The following is a 23,741-nucleotide window of genomic DNA, read 5'->3' as shown; positions in this document are numbered from 1 at the left end:
TTCTAAGATGAGAAGCCTGAATGAATTCAATAAATCTGGGTTTAATTTCATGAACAGTGAGTTGTTTTTTAAAATGTTTTATTTTTTGGAAATGTATCAAATTCTCAAAAAAAAATTCTAGGCGCTCGTGAACCAGAAAAAAAGGAGAAGGAAAAAACATGCTGCGCATCGTAGTCTATACGCAGCAACTCTATTAATCAAACAGAAAACCACTTTCCAGCTTCTCTTTGTTTTATTTCTTGCAACTTCCTTTCACTGTGATTCAAAAACCAGCAATATAAGGTTACAGTTACGTAGAGATCTCAATTGCATTGAGAATTCTTGTTCATCGGTAATACAGGAATTTACTAAAATAACTAAAGAATCAGTAATAATTCCTCAAAGTTAGATTTTTACCATAACATCAAATCGGGCTGTAATTAAAGTCTTTATTTGATATCCGTGGATGATATACATGTATCCCTGGTCTTACTTTTGTGAGAGAGAAGGAGAGGTTTAAGTTCAACATAGTCTAGGGAAAGGTGATCTACTGTAATTATAAGGGGGAGTCCTACTCGTGACATTGACATCTTGCCTAACAACCTTTGAGACCCGACCATTCATCTCCCTACATGCGTTCTCCAACTCCATCACCCTCCATTGCATCCTCTGTATGTTCATTTTCATTTCTTGCGTCTCCTGTGAAAGCCTCTCAACGTTATCACTGTGCAAGACCATGTGGCCGGAGGAACTGCTCGTGCTTGGACCCTCAACGTCTTTGACAGAGACAGGGTAACCACTTTGTGGTATTTTAGAATGTTGTGACTTGAGTGCCTGAACTGCAATATTTGGAGGGATTCTAGGATTCTTGGCAAGGTCTTTGCATGCTTCAAGGCTCATCTTCCCAAAGTTTAGGCAGCTGCATAATCTTGATCGCTCCTCAAATGAAAGTGTTGGGTGAGACTGCAAATTCCCACAAATAGAATGAATCAAAAGATTTATATTTACACAATCTGATCACACTGACTTCATGATTCATCGTAATCAATCAAGGAACAAGTTTCTATATATTTTGCTCATCGGAATAGATTTCAAAGAATCCCAAACATTAGGTATATGGGGCGATTCACTCATAAAATAGATGAGGATTTTCCAAAAGTGATTTTTTCTCGGCACAATTAGCATCACAAATGTTCAAAACAAATTCTCTTGTTTATGGGATTATTTGCTAGCCTATATAGCTTTGAAGTGAAAGAATAGCGAAAACTCTTTAGACAAGCTAGCAAACTAATAAGCCATACCATACCAGGTTCAAGTGACATTCGACTTCAATTCATCAATTTGGCACAAGGTAAAGAATTTGGCGTCCATACTGTACCAGACAAGCATTTATACTTTCCTGAACACTAGACTATGAGTAGCATGGCCCTTGGAGAAGTAAGAGATCAGATTGTTTGTTGTCAATCCATTGTTTGAAAAATCTGTGAGTTCTTGTCTGTTTAAGCACACGACAAATGATCTTGATGGTAGCAGAAAGAGTCGCCGTGAGTTACACGGACTTGAAAAGGGAAAGAAACAAAAGATTTACAGTTGAGAAGAAGAACGTGCACAAACTTATACGTGGTTGGCCGGGCCATAAATAATTAAGTTATCATCCACTACTGCTGGATTGGACAGCCAAAGGTCGGCCCGTCCCTATGTGACAAACCACCTTTATTGTGGAAAAGAACACATTTAGCCGATGGTTAGAAATTCTTTCACAGAAATAGCAGAGTCTGTGCTGTGTTTTTTCTAGTAAACTGGGTTTCGTGCAGGTAAGATGTTTTGTTCATGGCATAAATGGTTCACTGCATCCAGTCTAGCAGTGCTGATGCCTTTGTTTCTACAAAAAAAATAAAATTAATACACACACACACACACACTACCTGAGTCTGGCTTGAAATGACAAGTTATAGATTTGTTTTTCGATGTTATTGAAGGGGTAAAATGCTGTATTTCTCCCCAGATGATCAGCTAAGGGAAGGAAACTCAAGAAATTAAAGCATGATTTTAATTAAATTAAACTAATGAAGACCATAATTACAGATTATTGGGCGATTTTGTCTCAGCTGTTAAATTTGTCTGTTGTTTCCCTCTTTTTTATCCGAACCATCAATTATTTGGCCATCTTCGATAAGAGAGACAAAAAAGGAAAAAAAAGTTTTCAATTCTTACCTCTAGGTAGATATCAATGGCTCTGTAGACCCCATCAAAGCAATCTCTTGCAGAATCGGGTAAGCTTTCTGCAACTCCTAGAAGTTTTGAGGTCTCGAGGTTTTGATCAGGAGATATTTCACACAAGTACTTATCAATCAATCTGCCAACCTTCTTCAATTTCTGTGAGGACAGAAAATCACTATTAACAAATATTCTCACCAATCTTATTACCAGATTAACATCAAAAACACCCCTATCATCATGCCCAGAGATCAGCAAGTCATCCAATGTTGCTTGGTCAAGCATCCCACCAATCAATCTCTCCAGCTTGGCTCTGCAATCTGTGCTCAGACCAAATCCAGACACTATCCTCAATACTGAAAACAGGCCTCTGCAAGAAAATGAATTTCTGCTCACCCCATGGACAGCTGTGCCTGCAAGACCAGCGTAGTCTGCTCTTGAATACGAAACAGAGCTTTTTGCTCCACCTTTGCATCGAAGTACGGCATTTTTCAGGTAGTGGAGTAGGAACTTTGTGAGGATAAAGCTATTGTTATCAGTTCCACAAGCCCCCATATTTGCTATTATCTTTTCAATAATCATTGGAGGTAATATGATCAAATCATCAAACCACCATTGTTTGCTCAATGAACCTGGCTTAGTTGACTCAGGAGTGGTTTTAGCTGAGGAAGAAAACCTGAACCTAGATGCAGTTTCGGGAGACGACGAAGAGGAAGAAGAGGAAGCAATAAGAGTTGCAATATCTGAATTCTGTGCAAGCTTTTCCAACAGTGAAAAAATGAGCTTTTCTACAAGTCCAGATGTATATGAATATGTGAAGAATGACTCACAGCTTTTGAGACTGACAATTATATCATGCCAAGACCAGTGAATCATTCCATCAAGAAATGTCTCTGTCTGTTTCAATAGATTTCCCGGGGATAAATTCTCAGTCATGCCAAGAAAAACTGCACAGCAATGGAGAAGAGCCACATTTGAAACTGTGATTTTGATCTTGCCATGATTGTAACAGAATCTTGAAACCATCTCAAACCCATCTGGGCCTCCAGGGAAGTTCTCAATTCCAATACTCAAATTCTTAATCTGGGATTTTCTCTTTTCTTTCCCGATGATCTTCTTTAGCTTTCCTGAATAGGCAGATAGAATCTTCTGCAAGATTGAACTGTGAACAATCAGAAAATTTTGCCTAGAAAGTTTCAAAGAAGAAAAGAAACTAGCAGTTACTTAACAAGATTTTGTATGCATTACCTGATTTAGAAAGAATATTTGTTGACCGTTAACATGAATTACAAGATCACAGAGCTGCGGCATTGTTGCTTTGCATTGGATGTAACCAAGACACTTGTGTTTGTCTGACGGTGAGAAGTGCTTAAAGGATATGCGATTACAGTAAACAAGGAAAGACACAGCATATATATATATATATATATATATATATATAGCATACAATTATCTCATGGAATAATTTTGTGATACCCCCAAGGAGCTTCACGGTTGATAAATATTGCAGTTATTTAAGCTCCATTTGACAGTACTGTTGGTTTTCACTGTGACGTGGTTGAGAATAGAATTGTGACGGTGAAAGATGTTTATTTATGCAAGCAGTTGAAAGTGATTTTCACGCCATTACAAAAAAAAAAAAAATCCAATATTTACTCAGAAAAAACTCAACATAAATAGAATTGAGGTAATATATATATATATATAGAAGCATAACTTGTTGCAAGAATAATGAAATTATACTCCTTTTTGCTCCAAGTAGCGGATGATTCTTCATTAAAAATAATTAGAGGGAAAGACGGGAAAAAAAACATGGAATTTATGAAGCTAGCTAACAAAAAAGCACGGTGGTTCTGTAAGCAAAAAAGAAACACCATGTTGGTACGCCGAAGGGAAGAGAAGACACGAAACTTTGTCCGTTAAAGTTTAAACGTAGTTAGAAGACACGAGTAGTTGGCTGCAGGTCAACAAGATCGCTCTTCATTATTGTATTGTGTTGTTACCCTCTTGTCTCACGCATACATATGCAATCTGTTGGTTTCTGTGTTTGGCTCTGGCTTGGTACTCCCACGGGAGTTTTTAGGCTTTTGGGACATGCAGAGAGGGGCCCGGCAGAGACGTCTGACCTAATAATAATAACAATTCATGTGAAAAGAAAATGATATATATATAGAAGAAGCAACACAACCATGTCTTGTAGCTAGCTATTTATGGATAAGGCGTGTTGTAGAATTGCTTGAAGCCAAAAGGGGCTCTCAAATTGCGTCAATAACAGCATCCCCACCCTCCTCTCTGTGCGAAGACATTATTATGGACCAGAAAGAAAAGGAGGTGTGAAAAGCTAGCAAAAAGTTGCAAAAAATCCTAAAAGTTGCTGTTTGAGTTATGTACATTTAAGAATTATTAAAAATTTATTTAATTATTAATTTTAAAATCTATAAAATTAATTAAAGTATCTATAAACTAACTTAAATATCTATATTAGTTTTAAAAAAAATTGCAAAGAAATATTGAGAGACACAGAGAAAGAAAAAAGAAAAAAGAAAAAGGTTATCAGATACTGCAGCGGAGTGCTAGAGCCCGTATGTGTTGCCGTATTTTTAGGAGTTTGAAGAAAGTATGGAGTTCCAATTTGGACATTTCACGGCTTGACCTTTGAATGTTAAGATGCTGTTAATTCAAATCTAATCTTTCATTTAATTTATCTCTCTTACAAAAAAAAATGGTAATCTTTTTATTTTTCTATGATGTCTTATTTTTTATTCACACTATAAAAACATTTTATTTTATAAGGTTAGAAAAATAAATAAATGTTTTTTTACTTAGTTTTGCTATCACCTATCGATTAGCCAATATCATGGTGATCATGAAGGTCTTGTAAATCACTTAATACATGTAAAAGCCAAGGATTAATGCGACCATCAATATATATATAAAGACCTGACAGCCTTTATAATTGAAGTTGTGCACCAATAAGTCAAGAGTCCACTGTGGACTTAATAATATTTGATGAACGATAAGGTATGATGAAACACATTTGATGGTAGTAAATATACAATTTGGGTATTCATGGTTTTCACTTTATTTTATTCATGAAATTTATTATTTTCTATTTTCTACATAAAATCTATCTATTTATTAAGATATTTATTTGTCTTTTGAAATAAAATAAAATAAAATAAAAATTAACTAACAAACATTAAAATAGCCATAAGGAATATATAAAAAATGACATAAATCCCTTAATCAATTTTTTTTTATCTTGTTTACTTTTTAAAGTAAAGTTTATTTTTTTGATAGTGTAAATAAAAAGAAAAAAGAAAACAATAGCAGCATGAGTAAATAAAAATGATCAATTTCTTAAGAAATAATAATCACCAGAAAATAATAACTCTATTTATCTTTGAATTCCTTGTTATTTCTTAAAACTTTTAATAAATTAATACTTTTTTCATAAAACTGGAACCAGTTGAAACATTTTTTTTAAGTAAATTATTTGTGTTTTTTTTAAAAAAAATTTGAAATATTTTTTAAATTTTTCAATAATTTTTTTAATCAGAACCAATAAAACAAATGTCATGTATTCTCTTGGAACTCGAAATTAATAAAATATAAGATTTATTTGAATGAAGGGACGCCAATATTTTCGAAATATCAAATGCCAAATTGGGATTAAGTATAATTAAACCTAGAGATTAGAGATTATAGTTATAAGTTGATCCGAGAAACTTGAAAGTTGAACTCGTCTAATCTCATGGGTTGCTTCGAGAAACCCAGTATTCAAAGCCCAGCCCCAATAATTTTGCTAGTTAAACCAACCCAACTTTGACTTTACAAAATTTATTCGACCCGCCCGTTCGTTATTTGTAAAGCCTGAAACTCCAAATATCGAACTTGGTAGAAATTTTTTATCTAGAAATTATAATGTTATAAACTCATTTAAAAAACTATGGTATTTAAATATTACGAACAAATTAAACTTTAGAATATAATATGTCACTCTTGTCCGTAAGAATATTTTTATAAAATAAAAATTTTCAAAGTTATTTTTCATAATAGATAATTTTTTATTTGTTTGGTAAAAAAAAAAGTTTAAACAAGACTATATTTCTTTCATTCATACACTATTGACCAAAGAAAGAATCCATGAGTATAAATGATAGTGAGGCTATGTGTTAGTGAATAAACACAAGGATATGCAATGAAAAAAAAATAAGAATTGAACATTTAAAAGTATTGTAAAATTGTATAGTAATAAAATATATTTTTACCAAATTTTATATGATTTCAATCTAATTTTATTATTTTTACATAATTTCACATAATAAATAAATATTAACTTGTAAAATCATAGCGTTCCACCTCCAAAGTGATGGTTTTTCCTGGTAGTGTCTTCGTAAAAAATTTGCATTTCACCTCGGAGGCGAAAGACCAAGTGAAGATTGGGACTCCTTTTGGATACGGACCACTTTCAAGCTGTTTCCCGGCGCAGATAAGCCTTTGCTGATCCGGTGGGATCCCTACACCTTGTCCTAGACATTATCAATCGTATCAGAGCTTTCGAACCCCAACATTATAAAAATAGACAGAACGAGCGAGAGAACAATCGACGAAGCCAAAATCGAAAATCCATAGAAGAAAAGAGCTGGGATGAAATTGGACGAGGATCCGGTGTGTTTATCGGAGGCAAGAGGCATGGTTGCGGGGAAATCTTTGCTGGCTTTGAAGATGCTGAGAGAGAGAAGATTTGCTGGCTTCTTCTTTCTCTGATACAGATACAGACACGTTCGCACAGCCTCGTATTTCTTTATTTTGATGTAAATTCGTTTGAGAATGATACGGTGACAGGGTCACTTTGAAACCAAAAGATTAACAATGCCAGAGGTGAAGGTTAGCGAACCACACTTGAACTTGATCTTGCAATCCATGTGGGCTATAAATCAGTCGTATAATCCTAGTTCATTGTTGCGAAAATACAAGTATAACAGCAAATCGATTTGATTTAAGAATCTCACTAGTAAGCAATTTTTCGCTCATCAAAAAATAATGTGGCATTACTGATTAAAGCACTGCAAATTTATGTGGAGCTTAGAGGACTCAGATGAAGGAGAAAACAATCATATAGCACTGCAATCAGTACACGATGAGCCATTGGCCAAATACGATCAATGTTACTAGCATGCCATAACACCAAGTGATGTTGAGCTCATGATCTTGCCACCACCGGAAGTTTTCTGCCATTACTTCCAAGGAGCATTTAAGAACACCAGTCAGATTTTGACTTTGGATGACATTAGAAACAATTTCAAACCAGTATATTTAACACCAAGAGCTTGGATGACCCAGTTCCTAGTTCCATCAATGGTTGCAGCGGGGAGAATAACTCAACAAAGTTACATAGCAGGAGAAGGGACAAAAATGCCAAGCAAACCAAGCTTCATATCAAATGTCAGTAAAAGCAAGCTTCATATCTAATGGCATCCTTCACATCAAAGAAACAACCAAAACAAACTGAGGACAAAAGCTGATAACCTTTGCTTCTATCTTCAGTATCGGTACCGGTCCCGGTCCCGCCCATATTCTCTGTCTCGGCTATACTCATAATCTCGATCTCGATCCCTTCCTCGATCCCTCTCCCTACTTCGACTAAGGCGCCTGTCCCTATCATCATGCTCTCGAGTCTTGCTGCTTTCCCTATCATCATGATCCCTCCCTCTTTCTCTGCTCCTCTCTCTCCCGTGTTTATCAACAGCACCTGGCAATGTATCTTTTTGTTAGTGGCACCAATAACTTAGTCCAGGCAAAATTGTAATGCTCCAGTGTCTATCCAAATCTAATGGATAGAACTCCAGCCCATGAATAATATAGACGAGCATATAAGATCAAAGTGCTTTATTTTAACACATTTTAAAAATAAAAAAAAATAAAAGATAACATGATGCTCACATACCTAATTCCTCAACCTCCCAACCTGCACGCCCAGCACCCGGAAGCACCCTGCCAGCTTCAGCTTGTTGAGTTTTGGCCCGAAATTTTTTCTTCAAATTTCCAAACTCATCATACAACTCTCCATCATCCTGTTATTGGATCATAAAGACTATATAATAAGAATCAGTTGAATAATATGAAAGTCAAAACATCGCAAGAAGATCTCACTTCTTCAGCTTCTTTTCGTCGTCGCTTAGTTTCCTCTAATTCTTCTTCATCGAGTTCTTTATAACCACCACCTCGTCCTCCTCTGTGTGATTATAGATATGAACATATTTTTAGCATTGTTTGTACAAGATATCCAAGGCTTACCCAACATATCATTTTGACAATGTAACATGTGTGGTCAAAAGAGAGAAGAGAAGCAGTAAGAACTGGAGTTCACATAAAGTAGGGAAGCGAATACGATTCAGCTATCGCTTAGCCATCCAACTAAGGTACAGTAAACCAAATTTGAGTTTTAAAATAATTTATGACTCTGAAGACAAAACTTGTGAGTATGCAGTTCGCTGCTAACACTGCAATACTTTGTTTATGGAAGTTATGAGTAATTCTTAAAATCAAAATCAATCTTCTCTTCAACAAATACAACATGATTTTAATCGTTTTTGTCTATTATCTTCTTGCGACTTAGAGTCATTTTTATCATGAGTCAGCATCATAATACCTTGACTGCCGAAGATATCTTTTTGATCTTAAACCCATCTATCACATTTAGTAGCCTAAATCCATCTATCACATTTAGTAAGCATGCAAGCATTCAGGAATACTTTCTTAGTATTTGTATTTTTCTCATGATGCCTAGATCGAATGCCTCCAATACCCAGTTCATAACCAAGAAACCCTTGTAAAAGGAAAAATAATGAAAGGAGAAAAAAATTTTACCACCACCATTTTTAGATTGACAAAGAAAGTTGACAATTTTCTACATCACGCAGTCCATATGATGTGTTGAGAGAATTCAGCCAATGAACTAGGAGTCATATAATACCTCACACCAGCCTCATTGTGACCGGGTTTATTGGTGTTGCAAATATTGCACTTCATGCGTTTTGCCCAGTTGATATTGCCACACCTGCAATAGAAAAACAAAAAAGAAACATAAGTAACACAGAGAAAAAGAGGCTGCATATAGCCTACAATATGAATTAGAAGGTGTCACCTGGCTGCCAACAAAGAATATACCCACATATCTTCAAGATAATAGTACCACTGATGATTTTACAATTAACAAGTCTGAAGCACAATATTTACCAACTAATCTTATTATAAAATCAGTAAATTACAGTAGCATCAACTACGCACCCTCGACTGAACAGCAAGGAACTTTGGAGCGTTCACCCGCATACACATGTTCCATAAAATTCAGCATTCAAACACAATCATGCCATCAGCATAAACCCATTTTTCTTAAGCTCATCACTTGTTAGTTAGATAGTATGGTACACGGGAGCTACACTTCAACGAGCTTCATCAAATCAAGCATCATAAATCAGTCCATTGCATATCCAGCTAGTATTCATGCTCATAGTGTCAATTTTTGGATCCACCTCAAAAAAATAAAATTACAGGAAGCATTATCGTTCTGCATAGTTAAGACTAAGCCTCACAATCTTCTCCTGCTGGTCAGTGCTTTAGATTGTATAATGAGATACAGCAACATGACCATCACCAATCACTTCATTTAATGGTAGAGCAAAATACAGAGGAAATGAACCAAGTTTGATCACCGATCAGAGACTAAATAGCAAGAGGCATGGCACTAAAGAATCAATGAATAGCACAAGAAAGCAAACAAATTATGATATACTGGCAAGCAGAAGCTTACATTGGACAAGGCCAGTCATTTGGGCCAAAGAGTCCAGTAGGGCCACCAACTGACCGGCCATGGGCCCCAGAGTCATTGGCACCACGGCCCCTCCCACGACCACCACCTCCAGCAGCACCACCAGATGGACCAGAAGGTCGAGCGCTTCCACAGAGGTTGCACACACCACGAAATGCAAAATTTACATTGGAACAACTGCTACAACAATAAAGCATAAGGAGCTATTTGCATATTAGATACCATAGAAACCCCAAAAAATCCAGACTAGAGCTAAAAAAAGAGCAAGAAAGAGCTGCTCACCAATATCACATCACAGACCTTGTATTCGGACACAACCAGTCTCCCTCCTGTTGCCATGCTTTCCCTGAAGCATCGCCCCGTCCTCTACCTCTTCCCCCACCCTCATTCAAATCATTGGCATTTTCCTCAAGGACGCCAGAATCATTTGGATCATCCACAGGGTTAAACGCCTGGTCATCTTTGCTCTTAGACTGTGCTATAAATACCCCAATTGTATTACCATGAAAATCCTTGTTGTTGAACCACTCAACAGCAGCTAGAGCAGCATGAGGATCCTCATAAGTAACTGTAGCGTCACCCTTCGGCTCATTTGTCATTTTGTCACGGTACAGCCATATCTTAGGCCGACCAGTTCGCTTGTCTTTCTATTCAGTACAACAGAGCATGAAAATAAATAAGAGCATAAAAAACTAGCAAAGCCCTCAACAGAAAATGAAAGCAAACAGTAGCAGTAGATTCTAAGAATAAAAAATAAAATAGTACCGGAAAAAACCCATACCTTTAACAACCCAATAGTGCCAAAATGTTCAGCCAACATAGAGTCATCGGTCCCTTCAGGTAAATTACTAACATAGATTGTCCCATTAGAAGGGGCTCCTTTACCTGTATAGCTTGCCATGTTACTCCAATCTCATGAAAATTGAGACACCAACAAACACCCCTGGCAAAAAAAAAAAGAATCAATTCCTCGCCTAACAAATACACAAAACATTAAATTAGGGCTGTATTTCAATTTTACTCATAAACAAGACTATAAATTATCAACTCACCGAAACAAGAGGTATAGGATCCACATATACTAGTACAATTAGGGTAGGTTAAAATTAAACACAGATTCAAGCAATAAATAGAAAAATGGTAACGGAAAAAATAAACCCTAATTAATGCACCTCTAGAGAAGATGGTTCGAGAATCGAATCAAATTGAGCCGTTTTCAATATCACGATCTATTGATTTAAAATTAGGGTAGCTTCTTGATCGATTCACTTCCACTACACTAATTTAGAAAAACCGCTAAATAAAAGGAGAAGAGACGAGAAGCTCTGCTGATAGCTGTTTGTCTGTTCTGCTTCCAACTCCTCCTTACCTATTTTTTATCACTCCGGAGGGATTTTATATGGAGCGAGCGAGCGAGTGCTTCCACAGTAGCTAAAAACCCTGATCTCTTTTTTTTTTCAACATAAAAAATAAAAGTAAAAAAAAATCCTAGATGAGAAAGAAAAGGCTGATTAAAAAAATAGAAAAAAAAATAATGCTAAAGAATATGATTGGAAGAAAAAATAATCGTGATGATATTTAAAAAAAATATTGACATGTTTATTAAATTAAATCAAGTTATTATATTGTGATAATTTTATAAAAAACAAAATAATTTTATATAAATCAAAATAAATATATCATAAATATTAATTCAAAACAAGTTAGATATTTTAAAGAAAATTAAAATGATATATCTTAAAAAAATATATTGAGAAGGGAATATTTTTAATAACTTTATGTTTTAAATTTTTTACCTAAATATTGATAACAAAAATAAAGTTATTTTGTGTTAAACTTTGAATCTCTTATGAGATAACAATATAAAAAAAGCAAGTCTAAAATCAAGTAATTAATACTAAAGTTAGAAAAAAAAAGTAGTCAGGGGCAAATCTTTTATTAGAGCCAGGAGCCCGGTTATATTTATGGTACAATTAAAATTATATTGTTGTTTATTAAATCAACTTATATTCATTAAGAATTTACAAGATAATCCCCCGTTATAGCAAGATAAAAAAAAAATACAATTAAATGATATATAGGTAAAGAGAATTTATTTATTTTTATATAATACCATTACACTTAGTTTAATAAGCCAAACTTAAAAACTCTCCATTATTCTTTTTATCCAGCTTAAATTTTAAATTAAATTAAATTTTATAAAAAAATTTATAATATAACTAAGTTAATTTGATGAGTTAAAAAAACTTAGATAAATAATAAAAATATAATTTGATTTTAAAAATATTTTTAAAATGATATAATTTTAAAAAATTAATATTAAAACTATAATACATTAAATTAACTCAGTTTAATTTGTCAAATTCATATGAGTTATGAATGCTATTGTATTTAATAATCTTGATTTATTATAAAATATTTTTATTTAATTATATAATAAAAAATAAAAGTTTGTAAAACTGAATATAAACTCAATATCAAGATATTTTTCCGAGATCACATTAGCCCCATAAAAATAAATTAAAATAAATCACGAAGTTTAATTATTAATAATTATGTTTTTTATAATTATTTTTATTTAATAATATGATTTAAAAAATAAATGATTAAGAAATCAATCATGAGCTTAATACTGGTATATTTTTATGGCATTTATAAAAAAATAAATTAAAATAAATTATAAAATTTAATTTAAAATAATACATTTTTTTTAACTATTTTTTATTTAATAGTAGGAAATATTATTTTTTATTTAAAAATATAATATAAAAATATTATACAATCATGAAATTAAACATTAATACATATCAGAGTTTTTTTGGGATTATAATAATCATGTATATATAGAAAATAAAAATAAATAATAAAATTTAATTTTTAATAAATTCAATATAAAAATGTGAAAAAAATAATAACAGGAAAAAAATTATTATTCTATAAACAGTAACATGTGAGAAGAGTATCAATTATTTAATCGAACCTGCGCATGGACGTTCAATAAATTGAAGCTTCGACCACTCAGCTACTAATGATAATTAATCCTCGAATTTATTTTTTAAGCCAAACCTTGTTTTCTACAAAATAAAATCGATGGCATATAGCCTGCTGTTGCAAGAAAATTAGAGATGAAGATTTTTTAATCCAAAACCTTTTTTTTTTCAACCATATTTATCTGAAAATACATTGAAGATATTACAAAAATTCAAATAAATCTATTGGTGGTCAAAAAACACTTAAAATATAAATAAAAAAACCAAAAGTCAACCTGATTTTCAAAACCTTTTCGAGATAAAATCTATTTTTTTCTAAACATCATCTAATTAATACTTTAATTGAAGTCCTCTCATTGAAAGCAACCTATGACACCTGCACAAATTTTTTTCTTGGCTCAAACTAACCCAATGACTTTCTTTGTTTTTTTTAATTAGAATACAAAGATCTTTTATTTACTCTTTTTCTCATGGACTAAAATGAAAAACAAAATCCTCAATACCAAACTAAATTTTGCTTCCAAATATCATATTTATCTTAAAATAAATAGAAAACATTATAAAAATTCAAATAAATCTATTAGTAACCAAATACTTAAAATATTAGTGGAAGAACAAAACTCAACCTGATTTTCAAAATCTTTTCGAGATAAGATTTATTTTTTAAAAATATCATGAAGATTATTTAATATTTTAATTTATAGTTATTAAACCTGGTATGACTCGGCAGGTCGATCTGAGAGCTGTATTAATCTAGGTTTGTTAAAAGATTGGTTGGTACAATGACTTAGCCAAACCCGGTCAACCCGTGATTTGGGTGAGACCGAGCGAGACCCAGTGTTTTTTTCTTTCTTTTTTCTTTTTTCAAATGTAGGATTTGAAACCTATTAGTATATATATTCTATTTACAAGAAAAAAATTATATCTTTTCAATGTGAAATTTAAAACCCATTAGTATATATATTCTATATTAAAAAAATATATGTTTTTTTAATATAGGATAAAAAAAAATTTTGTTTAAATATTTTAATTTAAAAGTTTAATATAATATCTTTTTAATATGGGATAAAAAACTTTTTAAAATATTCTTTTAAATTTTATTATTTACTATATGTATAGCGTATATTTATATATTTTCTTAATTTTTTTATATAAAATATTAAAATTTTTAATTTTTTTAATTTTTTAAAATTAATTCAAATTAATTTAAGTTGACCTATAAAATCTAGTACCCCATCTCTTGGTCCGTTCAATCCCCGGATCGTTTAATAACTATGCTTCAATTGAAGTCCTCCGAGTGAAAAGAACCCGTCACACAAAGACAAATATTTTTCATGACTGAAATTAGTTCGATAATTTTTCATTTTTTCAACTAGAATACAAAGACTTTGTATCTCCTCTCTTCCACGTAGACCCGAAAAGAAAAGAAAATTCCTGACACCAAAATGATCTTTGCTTCCAAATATTATATTGAACATTGCATTTCTCTGTATCTTTGTTTTTGATCCCCTATCATTGAATGTTTTCAATCCTTAACAGTTCTTGACATGTTGGTAATTAATTGGGGGTATATAAGGATGCTATTGGAAAAACAAAACTTTGAGGGATTAGGTCTCATCTGCAACTGCTGTGAGATCATCTGCATTTTGTTCCCTTATTCTATGGATTGTTTTGCACGAAGAAAGGTAATTTTTTGGCACCCGAAATGTAAACTATTCTGCAAATCCCTCTGCAAGAGAGTCCTCATTTTTAAATTGCGTCGGTGTATCGGGAATTTGAGGATGCAATTTTTGGGCAATATTCATCTCTTCGGAGAATCTCTCCAAGTTTGTACCTGATTTGTTAGAAAAACCCACTATTTTTTTTTAATTTTTTTACTATTATTATATATTTTTCATGTAGAGATTCTTTTATTATAGGATTAAAGGAGCTTGCTTGGCATCTTCGTAGTCACTTAAGAGATTTTGAGACTTGATAGCTTTAATTAATGTACTTATTTCTGTATGTTCTTTGTTCTGGCAACACTGTTATTGTGAACCTCACAGGAAGGAAAAGGCAGGGAGAGGATCATTTTTTTTTTTGAGTTAGAATTCTTTGAAAGAGAAATTTACAGAACTTTTCTTCTTAATGCGAGCTATGGAATTACTTCATGCAGGAGAAGAGATTTTCTTCTATTTTGAATATCAGATAGAGAATTCTAGTGAAGTAGTAGAAAAAAAATACGAGTAGAAAAGGTCACTAGACCGGCAAACCCACTAGCTCCTAATATTCCGATAGAGCTTGTTTGAATCTGATTTGAGGATTCTGAAACGAACCGTGCTATTCCGAAATCACCAATATGGGCAGTCTTGTGGCCGTCAAGAAGGACATTACTTGGCTTTCGATTCACAGTGGACTCATGGTGTTTTCACAATGGTGATGAAGATAGTCCAATGCGTTGGTCTCATCAATATATAGCAATGTTCAATCTTTCAAAAGATTCAAGGAGGGTTGACCTTGTTGTGCATCACCTGACTCCAGAAATGGATGCAACCAAGCATCCAAGGCTACCATTAGGCATGTACGAAGTAAACTTATAAACCCTTGAAAATGGCAGGAATTCGTCAATATTCTGACAAGATTTCAATGTTGAATATTTTCAAGCCTTCACCCTCTGCAGCAGAACTCTTAGATGCTCCTCCGTGTTAGAGATTTAGTTCTGATGATACCGGACGGCGCCACCTTGTACTGAAGGATAATCCTGGAGTCTAGAGGCTAATGACGAAGGAACTCTACCAAGGATATGTCCGGGACACCGAATGTCATGGGTAGCCTCACCGTCAACAGCACTCGTTAGCTTTTGCCAAAACATAATCATAAAATCAAAAAAGAGAGGATCGAATCCACTTTTTTTTTATTGTCACAGGATAAAGCGATCTCAAGGGGCACCTGGTCTCAAGTCTCCCCCGCTGGAATTTGCAAGGATAGAAGACCCCACACTATCAAATTATGATGCTGAAAGGTGCATGGCCATATCTGACTGATGAATTTGTTGAATATTTGAATGAGAATGGCATGATGCAAAAGGGTCAGCCAACTGATAGGAGCCCGCGGGAAACGGTGATTGCCTGCGGGAATCCTCTGGTGTAGCCTGTAGGCCGTCGATTTTTTACCTTTTTTTCTCGGTTGTCGACCAAAGCAGGAGTATCAGGTTGGATGTTCGTGTATATATGTAACAATACAGGCATTTTTGCTGAATTCCAGCTGAGTTTGCAGAGCATCTAGCAAGGAAGTTACCGCACGTAGATGAAGACGGATTAAATATTTATATAGTTTTGGTACCCTAAGAACTTTTTAAGAGTGATAAAAATAGATCTACCTTAATAACTCACTAGTTAATTAAATTGAATAGATTAAGAATTATGCTATTAAAAGGTGAAAAAAATAGTTAACATTAATTATAACTTGTTAAGACATAAATGTAAATCAATATATTTAATCACACATGAGTAATGCACTTGACTATATTTAATAATAAAAATAGATATATCCATAAAAATGATTGAATAAAATTCAAATAAAAAAATCATGAAAAACTGCATAAAAAACACTTACTGCTATTAGAAAAAACATTTTAATCTTATTTGAGAATCAATTAAAATTTAAAAAATAATTTATTAAAAAACTCCACAAATTTTTTTATTTATTTTAATTAATCTCAATTAAAGCTGAATATTTGCTAGGTGGGGCATCCCATATTTAAAAATAATAAAAAAGAAGCCTAAAAGGGGGGAAAGGTGACCCATTGAACAAAAGGCCATGCACGCAGGCATGCGAGGCCAAGCCTGCGCGCTGCGCCTTTTCTTTCTTTTTTCTTTTTTTTTTTAAAAAAAATAAATGCAGACATGGATTATCTACATGATGAATTTTCGATTATGAGGTGATCGAAGAATCATGTTTGGGGTTTTTTTTATTGAAATTTATTTTTTAATCTATTGTCATTTAAAAATATCTTAAAACATATTTATAATGTTAATAAGTAAATGAACTCAAAATACCCATAAATTCTGCTAAAATTACAAAATTAAACCAAAAATAAAATCCTCTCTTTACCTTAATATATCTTTAGGCAACACAAAGAGCCAAAAATACTTCAACAAAACTTTCTTTTAAATAAAATTTATTAACACAGAATAATATTTTTTTAATGGCCATAATATGACCAAACACTAGATTAAACCCATCATTTTGCCATGTTTACATTTTAATCCTCTATTTTTAATCGTGTTTTTCTATAGCAAATTATAATGAATTAGTAATTAATTTGATGACAAAAGCAAGTCATTCAAGAGAGAAAAAGATGAAGAATCAAAATTTTTAAAAACATCCCATCTGATGTGTGTATGTGTGTACTGGGCGTGGAAGGCCTTCTAGCTTTATTTTGTTAATTTATTGAAGGCAAATCATTCACCGCAGATAGTGCACTACAATATGTTATATTTCGACTTCAGATCCCACTGCAGCGAGGGGAGGGAGGAGGATGAAGGGAAAGAAGAGATTCTTAAAACCATCTTTGAACCAGATATATAAATAAAAAAGATCTTAAACCACGAGCAGTGCGTCCAACGTTGAATGCAAAACCAGAAATGCCAATTATCAGGCCTAAGTATGAACAGGTGAATAAAAATTGGGTAAACATTACTCGCACCTAGAAGTTCAAGATGCCTCAATCTGTGGCAATATTTTGCAGTAGATTCGAATTGACCAGAGAACTACTAGTAGCATACCTGTTTACGACACTCGTCATCGCCCCAAGATGAACGAGGCAAAAACTGAGTGTTGGAGCCAAGAGGACCCCGAGAAACACAATTCTGAATAATTATCATTCTAATACAGCGCTGGTGCCTGACACTACCAAAAAGCGCGTGATTTTCACATAATAAAAAAAAGGTGCCGCGATGCTTTTCTTTGAATGGAAAAAAGTTTCAGTTATACTCGAATATGATACAGCACTCACAAAAAAAGTATATTATAACCTGACCTCTTAACAGAATAGGAGAAAGCGGGGAGACCAACATGTAGCAACCAGTAAATTCTACTAAGAGCCTAGTTCCTAACCAAGAAATAAAATGAGTTATCCAAAATTCAGTAAGTTATCTTCGGTCATTTGTTCTCCTTGATCCTGATTGGTATCTTCCAGAATCATTAGCGCTTCTATTTTTTGAATCCGTGTGCTTATCTTCCTTCGGATCTGGTTCAAACTTTTGCTTTCTCAATATCTCCTCAGCATATCGACGCCACAAAGTTTCCCTCTCTTTTCGAGGCATCTTGTTATACCTAGGATCAGGCTTTATAAGTCGTTTAGCTGTTGACCACGAATCAAGGACTGTTTTCCCATCTTCTGTCTTCTGGGCTGCTGCTTCAGCAGTTATAACTTCAGCTAACAAAGCTTTGAAATCATTTGTACATCGCTGGGATAACATAAAAGAAAAAAGGACAGATAAATGTGTCAAAAAGTGAGTCACGATCACAATATAGATCCACAAGTCAAATCCATTTGAGAATTATTACCTCATGCAGCATCTTCATGTGCTCCCGGAAGAGCTTCTCTGTCTCAGATGGATCTAAATCAGGATTTGTTGCACGTCTTTGTGGATCCTTCTCCAACTTTGGTTTTGACTCGGTCCAAGATGCCTAACAGTTAAGCCAAATGGTCAGCACTATAAAAGGAACAAAACAAACTCAAGCCCCATGCAACAATGTCCATGAAAAGTTTGGTCAGTTGCACATAAAATCTGAAGTGAACTTTTACTATCAGAATCTCAAAGACTTTGTCTAATTAGTCAAAGTATAGCAGCATTGTGGACTCCAGTATTCTGGGGCAAACATTAAAAGAAATAACCAGGAATGACATCCATTTTTAATTTAAATTGTAAGAATAGATTTACTAGCTGATGAAGAAATTGCATGGTCTATGATGCTTTCAGTGTTTAGCCAGCACCGCATCATACACAGGGATCAAAGGTATTATTTAAACTATTACTTTGGTGCGTCATTGGACCCATGCAGTCAACTAATTCAGCAAACCTTAGATGGAAAACATATGCAACAAATTCTTAAATTATCTTGGAATTGGTATGGATGATTTTTTGACATTGATATGTCTAGTACCACCAAGAATTTGATCAACAGTTATCAAAAACCAACCTGAGGGTCCTTGAGTGTTTCCACAAGCAAAGCTTGAAAAGATGCAACTGCTTCTTTCCTCCTAACTTTCACACGCACCCTTTCCATTTCTTGTTCTTCTCGTTCCTTCCGTTTTCGCAACTCTCGCTCCCTCTCCTTCAGCTTGCCCTGAACTGAGCTGGAAAGGAGCTGGACACATTTACACCACTCATATCAATATAAGTTTCCACATATTATTAAAAATTATCTGGAAGAAAAATGAATATTTCAATATTTGTTCCACGTGCCCCACTAAAAAATCCAAGCCACTGTACCACGACTAGAAGAGATCAGAATACAAGTTCTATGGAACATATAAAATTATATGATGCATCTAGGCTTGTCTAATCAAACACGAACATTTTGGCCTGACTTCCTTTCTTCTTTTTCTTTTTCTTTTTCTTCTTCCTCTTTTTTTTTTTTTTTGAAAATAGAGTTGAAGAGCATGTTATTAGAAGAGAAGGAAATCATCCATACAATAAGAACAAGGAATTCAAATATTGGTGAAATCAAGCACTTCCATGCACAAGGATACAAATTTCAAACAGCATGCATCTAGTCACCTTTAATATTTCAACTTGTTTATCACCTACATCCTCATTGTTTTCTACCAATTTACCCTCTTTTACATAACAACAAACAGCAACTAGATTATGCTTGCCGCTTTACAATTGCTGTCAATAGATCAACATAAACTGGACGAGTCATTGTCTTGTTCGGGTACCATTTAAACAATGAGCCAGTTTCATAGATTTAAGGCTACTTAGTCAAAAGCCCCCTGAACTTTAGGTCAAATCCAACTTAAACCCTGACCTTTCAACTTTCTGATTTTGACCTCTTGTACTATCAGGTCAACACAATGTTGGACCTCGCTAGGTTTCTGTTCATTCAGTCCATTAGAAAGTATGTGAGGGGCACACGCAGACCTATTAAAACTGAACATGTGCAAACTGATTTAAGGAAAAAAATCAAAACTTATTGATTCAATAATAAGAAAATAAATTCTTTTTTTTTTGTAATTATAAAATATTCAGAAAACAAAAGGTATTTTTTATATAAAAAAAAAAACTAAAAAGATAACATGTTTTAACTCTCCCTCTCATCACCATCTCCTTCTCTTCTCATGTCACTCTTATCTTATCCATCACCACCATGCCAAATAACTTGGAGCTGCTTCAATTGTGGCGTCAATCCTCTTCCTAGTCGTTGTTGAAGCTGACTCCTAATTACCCGGCATTGATGCTTTCCCTCACCAAAATTTGTTCAGTTACAGAGCTGACGAAAAGGAAATCCGGGTTTGAATGGGGATTCAAGAGGGTTTTGCATATGGGATGGGATCAAATATGAGTTTGGGTTTTTTCAAGATAAGGGAACAAAAAACCTGTGGTTTGATCATTTGAGGGTAATTTTTTATTGCCAGGAATTTGAGATTTGTTCCTTTTGATAAATAAAAAATAAAATTGTTAAAATGGGTATCTGGTATTCTAGATAGGTTTTCAAGGAAGTTTGTTTTAGGACAGGACAGTTGAGCTTTTTTTTATTTCTTTAAATTTGTTTACACCTGTCAAGTTGTAGCAGGTTATGAGGTTTTTTTTTTATTTTGGAAAGTTATGAAAGGGAAAGGAGATCGCACATCCCTCACGTGCATGTAACAGAGAATAATGAACAGAAGCCTAATGGAAGCATTGAATTTGCTGCAATAATTACTGAGACTATAGTCAAGAATGAAAGAGTAAGCAGTTTCCAAGATGAGCACACCCAACAGTCTATACCTGCTCCTCTGTTTTGCCTCTTGCATCTCGCTCTGCTTCCTCTGCAGCTTTTAATTCATACAGATACTCGTTGAAGAAAACCTCTCTATCCTCATGCTTTACAGATTTGTATCTGGGGTCATTCCTTAGACTATCCTTGACCTACAATTAGCACAAATTAACATCAGTAAAAGATTATATATCAAAATTTATCTGATTGCACAGACATCTGCGTTAATTTAATTTGTAAAAACCCAGAATCATCCCCAAAGAATCACTATCTCAGCTGTGTGGTCCAAATGCAAAAATTAACCATATTTCCCACTAATCATTGCTTATGCTGGTTTACTTTCTTCCAATATGACAAAGTTAAAGACTCATTCTTTTACCCAAAACAACTTTTCAGTTCATCATGTCCAAATAAGTATTGAATAAGTAAATTTCCATCTCATTCTCCACAGGAAAGTCCTCTGCATCCTACATATCAGTCCATCCAACTATAGTTATACATAACAGCATTCAAGATCCTACAAACTAGACAAAAATCTAACAACACCCTAGACACATCTTGTTGAAACTAGACATCACATTAAACCTCACTCCAATATAACATACCCTGGACCAACGTGAACTAACAGTTATGTCTCCTTTATCTCGAAGCATAGACTTGAAACTGGCAGCAGCACAAGCACGTTCAGCTTGAGCCTTTTCCTGTGCTGCCTTCTTCAAAAGATGAATCCTTTCAAAAAAAAAAAAAATCATCAATCAGTGTCATACAAAGAATGTCGAAAACCTAAGGACATTTTCCATGTAATTACAAAGAGCTTTAAGGACTGAAGGGGACCCGAAGTTACTCTAAAACTCTGGTCATAGCCTACCATCCACACACACACACATGCTGGTATAAAGGAGGTATGAAAACAAAACACTTTGTCTGCTAGAAAACCAAATACATAAATCTGTAAGGATAGGAGTAAAACAGATTATGCAGAAAAAAGCTCTGCAGAGTATCTTGCACCATATATTGCAGAGATACTGACATAGGACATGAATCTGAACAATAAGACACATAACACCCCTTCAACAAAAGCTGAAATATCAAGAATATGGGATCTAAGTCATAGGGTTAAGAGCACTAGAGCAGTATACCATCAATATCTATCAAGCATACATGGTTGATCATTGCCTGGGTGTTCTACAGAACCCCAGGTTGTAAAGCAAGTAATGGACATTCCAAAAGTCACATGATGCAGCATTGGAAGAGCAGGGCCAAATGAGTACATAAAAAAAAGTCATAACAATCTCCAAGCTGGATCTTCTTTCTCTAGTTCATTAAAAAACAGCTGAAAAAAAAGTATTTTTTGAACCGTGTATCAACTACCATGGCCAACTATTCTGCGTAGAATTTTATATATATATATATATATATGGCCAATTAAAAATCTAAACTAAAAAGCACAATGAAATTAAAAGTCACAAAGTAAACAATAACTATTATAAGAACAGCAAAATTGAGGGCAAATATACACATATCCATATGGTAAAAGAATGAAGATAATGAAGGAAAGAGATTGTCAACTAAACCAAATAAATTTCAATCTAGAGATCAAAATTTAAGTTAAGTGACTTTGAAATTCAATTTACAAATTGATGGCACATTGACATTCACACTCAGTGCAACCATCAGCCATACCAAGCATGGGGCAAACACCATAGGGATGGATTCTATGAATTAGGGTCCAACTAGACTTCACTGATGGACATCCCCTAAGTGGTTCAAATATGACACAAAACACTTGAAGGTGCCTGATAGACTGTAGGTGTCTACTGCAAAAAGAACACATCCAAGTTGCTGAAAAAAATATCATGACATTTTATCATATAATACCTTTCATTTAATAAATGCTCTCGATCTTTGCGGTCCAAGGCTTCGAACCTTAGATCATTGCCCCATTTCTTTCTGAAAGTTTGATAATCAGTGTTGTGATCAATGTCCTGAAAATCAAAATCTTGTTGATAAATAATTTGCAATCTCCATAGTTTCAAAGCTGGAGAGAGTTTGAAAAAATCATAGGAAAAAAAGGCAATTAAATTGAAGGTGATCCAGGAAACCTCTGATGCTTCCTCCAGCAACTGCTTGAATCCCTCCACTGCAGCCTTCTGAGCTGCTCGCTTTTCCTTGCGTTTCTCCTCAGCACGTGTTTTAACATAGTGTTCAAACAAAGATCTTCTTGCAGAATGGCTTGGAATAGCCTGAAAGAGATCAGAGCAAATAAGAAACAAAGCAACAAATTAACTTCTGCATATACCATAACCAGAGATGTGATTCAGAGAAGAGATGCATGATGTTGCAATAAAAAACGCAGAAGCTACATCAAGCAGAGTGTTCATGAACTACAACCCCTTTGGTGTATGCAATCTGCATGCATGCAGCATGGAAAGGGAACTACTTTCTAAAATAAACAGTTAAAACACATCAGCATGGGAACAGATTATCTTCAGCACAATTGCCCCTCTCCTCCAGCTACTAGTCATAACTACAAAGGACAAATATGGAAGAAAAGAACAGACAACCTGTTAAATGTTCAAGATAACTTCAAGGTCCTTAATCTTTATAAAAACATTGATCCCATCTTAGTACACAGTGCCAGAAGTTGCATCAGCATACTCATAAAACACCAGGAAAATGAAACAAATAAGAAGATCTTGGTGATGCCATTTTTCTATGATTAAGTTTTATCTACATGGAGGAGCACTGAGCAGGAA

General features: G+C 34.0%; 3 protein-coding genes and 1 long non-coding RNA gene across 8 annotated transcripts in view; 1 reads left to right on the top strand and 3 right to left on the bottom strand.

Moving 5' to 3' along the window:
• Positions 1-374: 374 nt before the first annotated feature.
• On the bottom strand, positions 375-3,873 carry LOC105117700 (BTB/POZ domain-containing protein At3g19850-like). Of its 2 annotated transcripts, none has more exons than XM_011015459.1 (3): positions 3,445-3,873; positions 2,194-3,358; positions 375-942 (listed from the first exon to the last, which is right to left on the bottom strand). In XM_011015459.1, exons 2-3 carry the CDS (start codon positions 3,220-3,222, stop codon positions 502-504), a joined length of 1,470 nt encoding a protein of 489 aa, XP_011013761.1. In that variant the 5' UTR covers positions 3,223-3,358; positions 3,445-3,873; the 3' UTR covers positions 375-501. The 2 variants fall into 2 exon arrangements, with proteins under 2 accessions (XP_011013761.1, XP_011013753.1); XM_011015451.1 differs by having other exon boundaries at positions 2,194-3,345.
• A 2,654-nt stretch (positions 3,874-6,527) lies between these two features.
• LOC105117694 (uncharacterized) lies at positions 6,528-7,095 on the top strand. Its single transcript, XR_840791.1, has 2 exons — positions 6,528-6,894; positions 6,939-7,095. It is a non-coding gene; the product is annotated as an uncharacterized LOC105117694 (long non-coding RNA).
• Positions 7,096-7,298: 203 nt separating this feature from the next.
• On the bottom strand, positions 7,299-11,508 carry LOC105117681 (transcription initiation factor TFIID subunit 15). Of its 2 annotated transcripts, none has more exons than XM_011015424.1 (8): positions 11,203-11,508; positions 10,812-10,973; positions 10,331-10,677; positions 10,013-10,210; positions 9,176-9,259; positions 8,353-8,434; positions 8,147-8,273; positions 7,299-7,951 (listed from the first exon to the last, which is right to left on the bottom strand). In XM_011015424.1, exons 2-8 carry the CDS (start codon positions 10,929-10,931, stop codon positions 7,743-7,745), a joined length of 1,167 nt encoding a protein of 388 aa, XP_011013726.1. In that variant the 5' UTR covers positions 10,932-10,973; positions 11,203-11,508; the 3' UTR covers positions 7,299-7,742. The 2 variants fall into 2 exon arrangements, with proteins under 2 accessions (XP_011013726.1, XP_011013735.1); XM_011015433.1 differs by having other exon boundaries at positions 10,013-10,207.
• Positions 11,509-17,928: 6,420 nt separating this feature from the next.
• The window catches only part of LOC105117662 (pre-mRNA-processing protein 40C-like), a 12,489-nt gene continuing 6,676 nt past the window's right edge, over positions 17,929-23,741 (bottom strand). For all 3 annotated transcript variants that reach the window (XM_011015411.1, XM_011015403.1, XM_011015414.1), the window contains exons 10-16: positions 23,088-23,228; positions 22,864-22,970; positions 21,591-21,714; positions 20,997-21,137; positions 19,207-19,374; positions 18,571-18,693; positions 17,929-18,470 (exon numbers count right to left, since the gene is read on the bottom strand). In XM_011015411.1, the coding sequence (XP_011013713.1) occupies positions 18,153-18,470; positions 18,571-18,693; positions 19,207-19,374; positions 20,997-21,137; positions 21,591-21,714; positions 22,864-22,970; positions 23,088-23,228 (1,122 nt within the window). In that variant the 3' untranslated portion in view covers positions 17,929-18,152. The remainder of the gene's footprint in view (positions 18,471-18,570; positions 18,694-19,206; positions 19,375-20,996; positions 21,138-21,590; positions 21,715-22,863; positions 22,971-23,087; positions 23,229-23,741) is intronic.

This window comes from Populus euphratica, unplaced genomic scaffold (assembly GCF_000495115.2).
Source record: "Populus euphratica unplaced genomic scaffold, PopEup_1.0 scaffold5.1, whole genome shotgun sequence".
Taxonomy (NCBI): Eukaryota; Viridiplantae; Streptophyta; class Magnoliopsida; order Malpighiales; family Salicaceae; genus Populus; species Populus euphratica.
The sequence above is the reverse complement of the archived record's forward strand: the minus strand, read 5'-3'. Positions and strand labels throughout refer to the sequence as shown.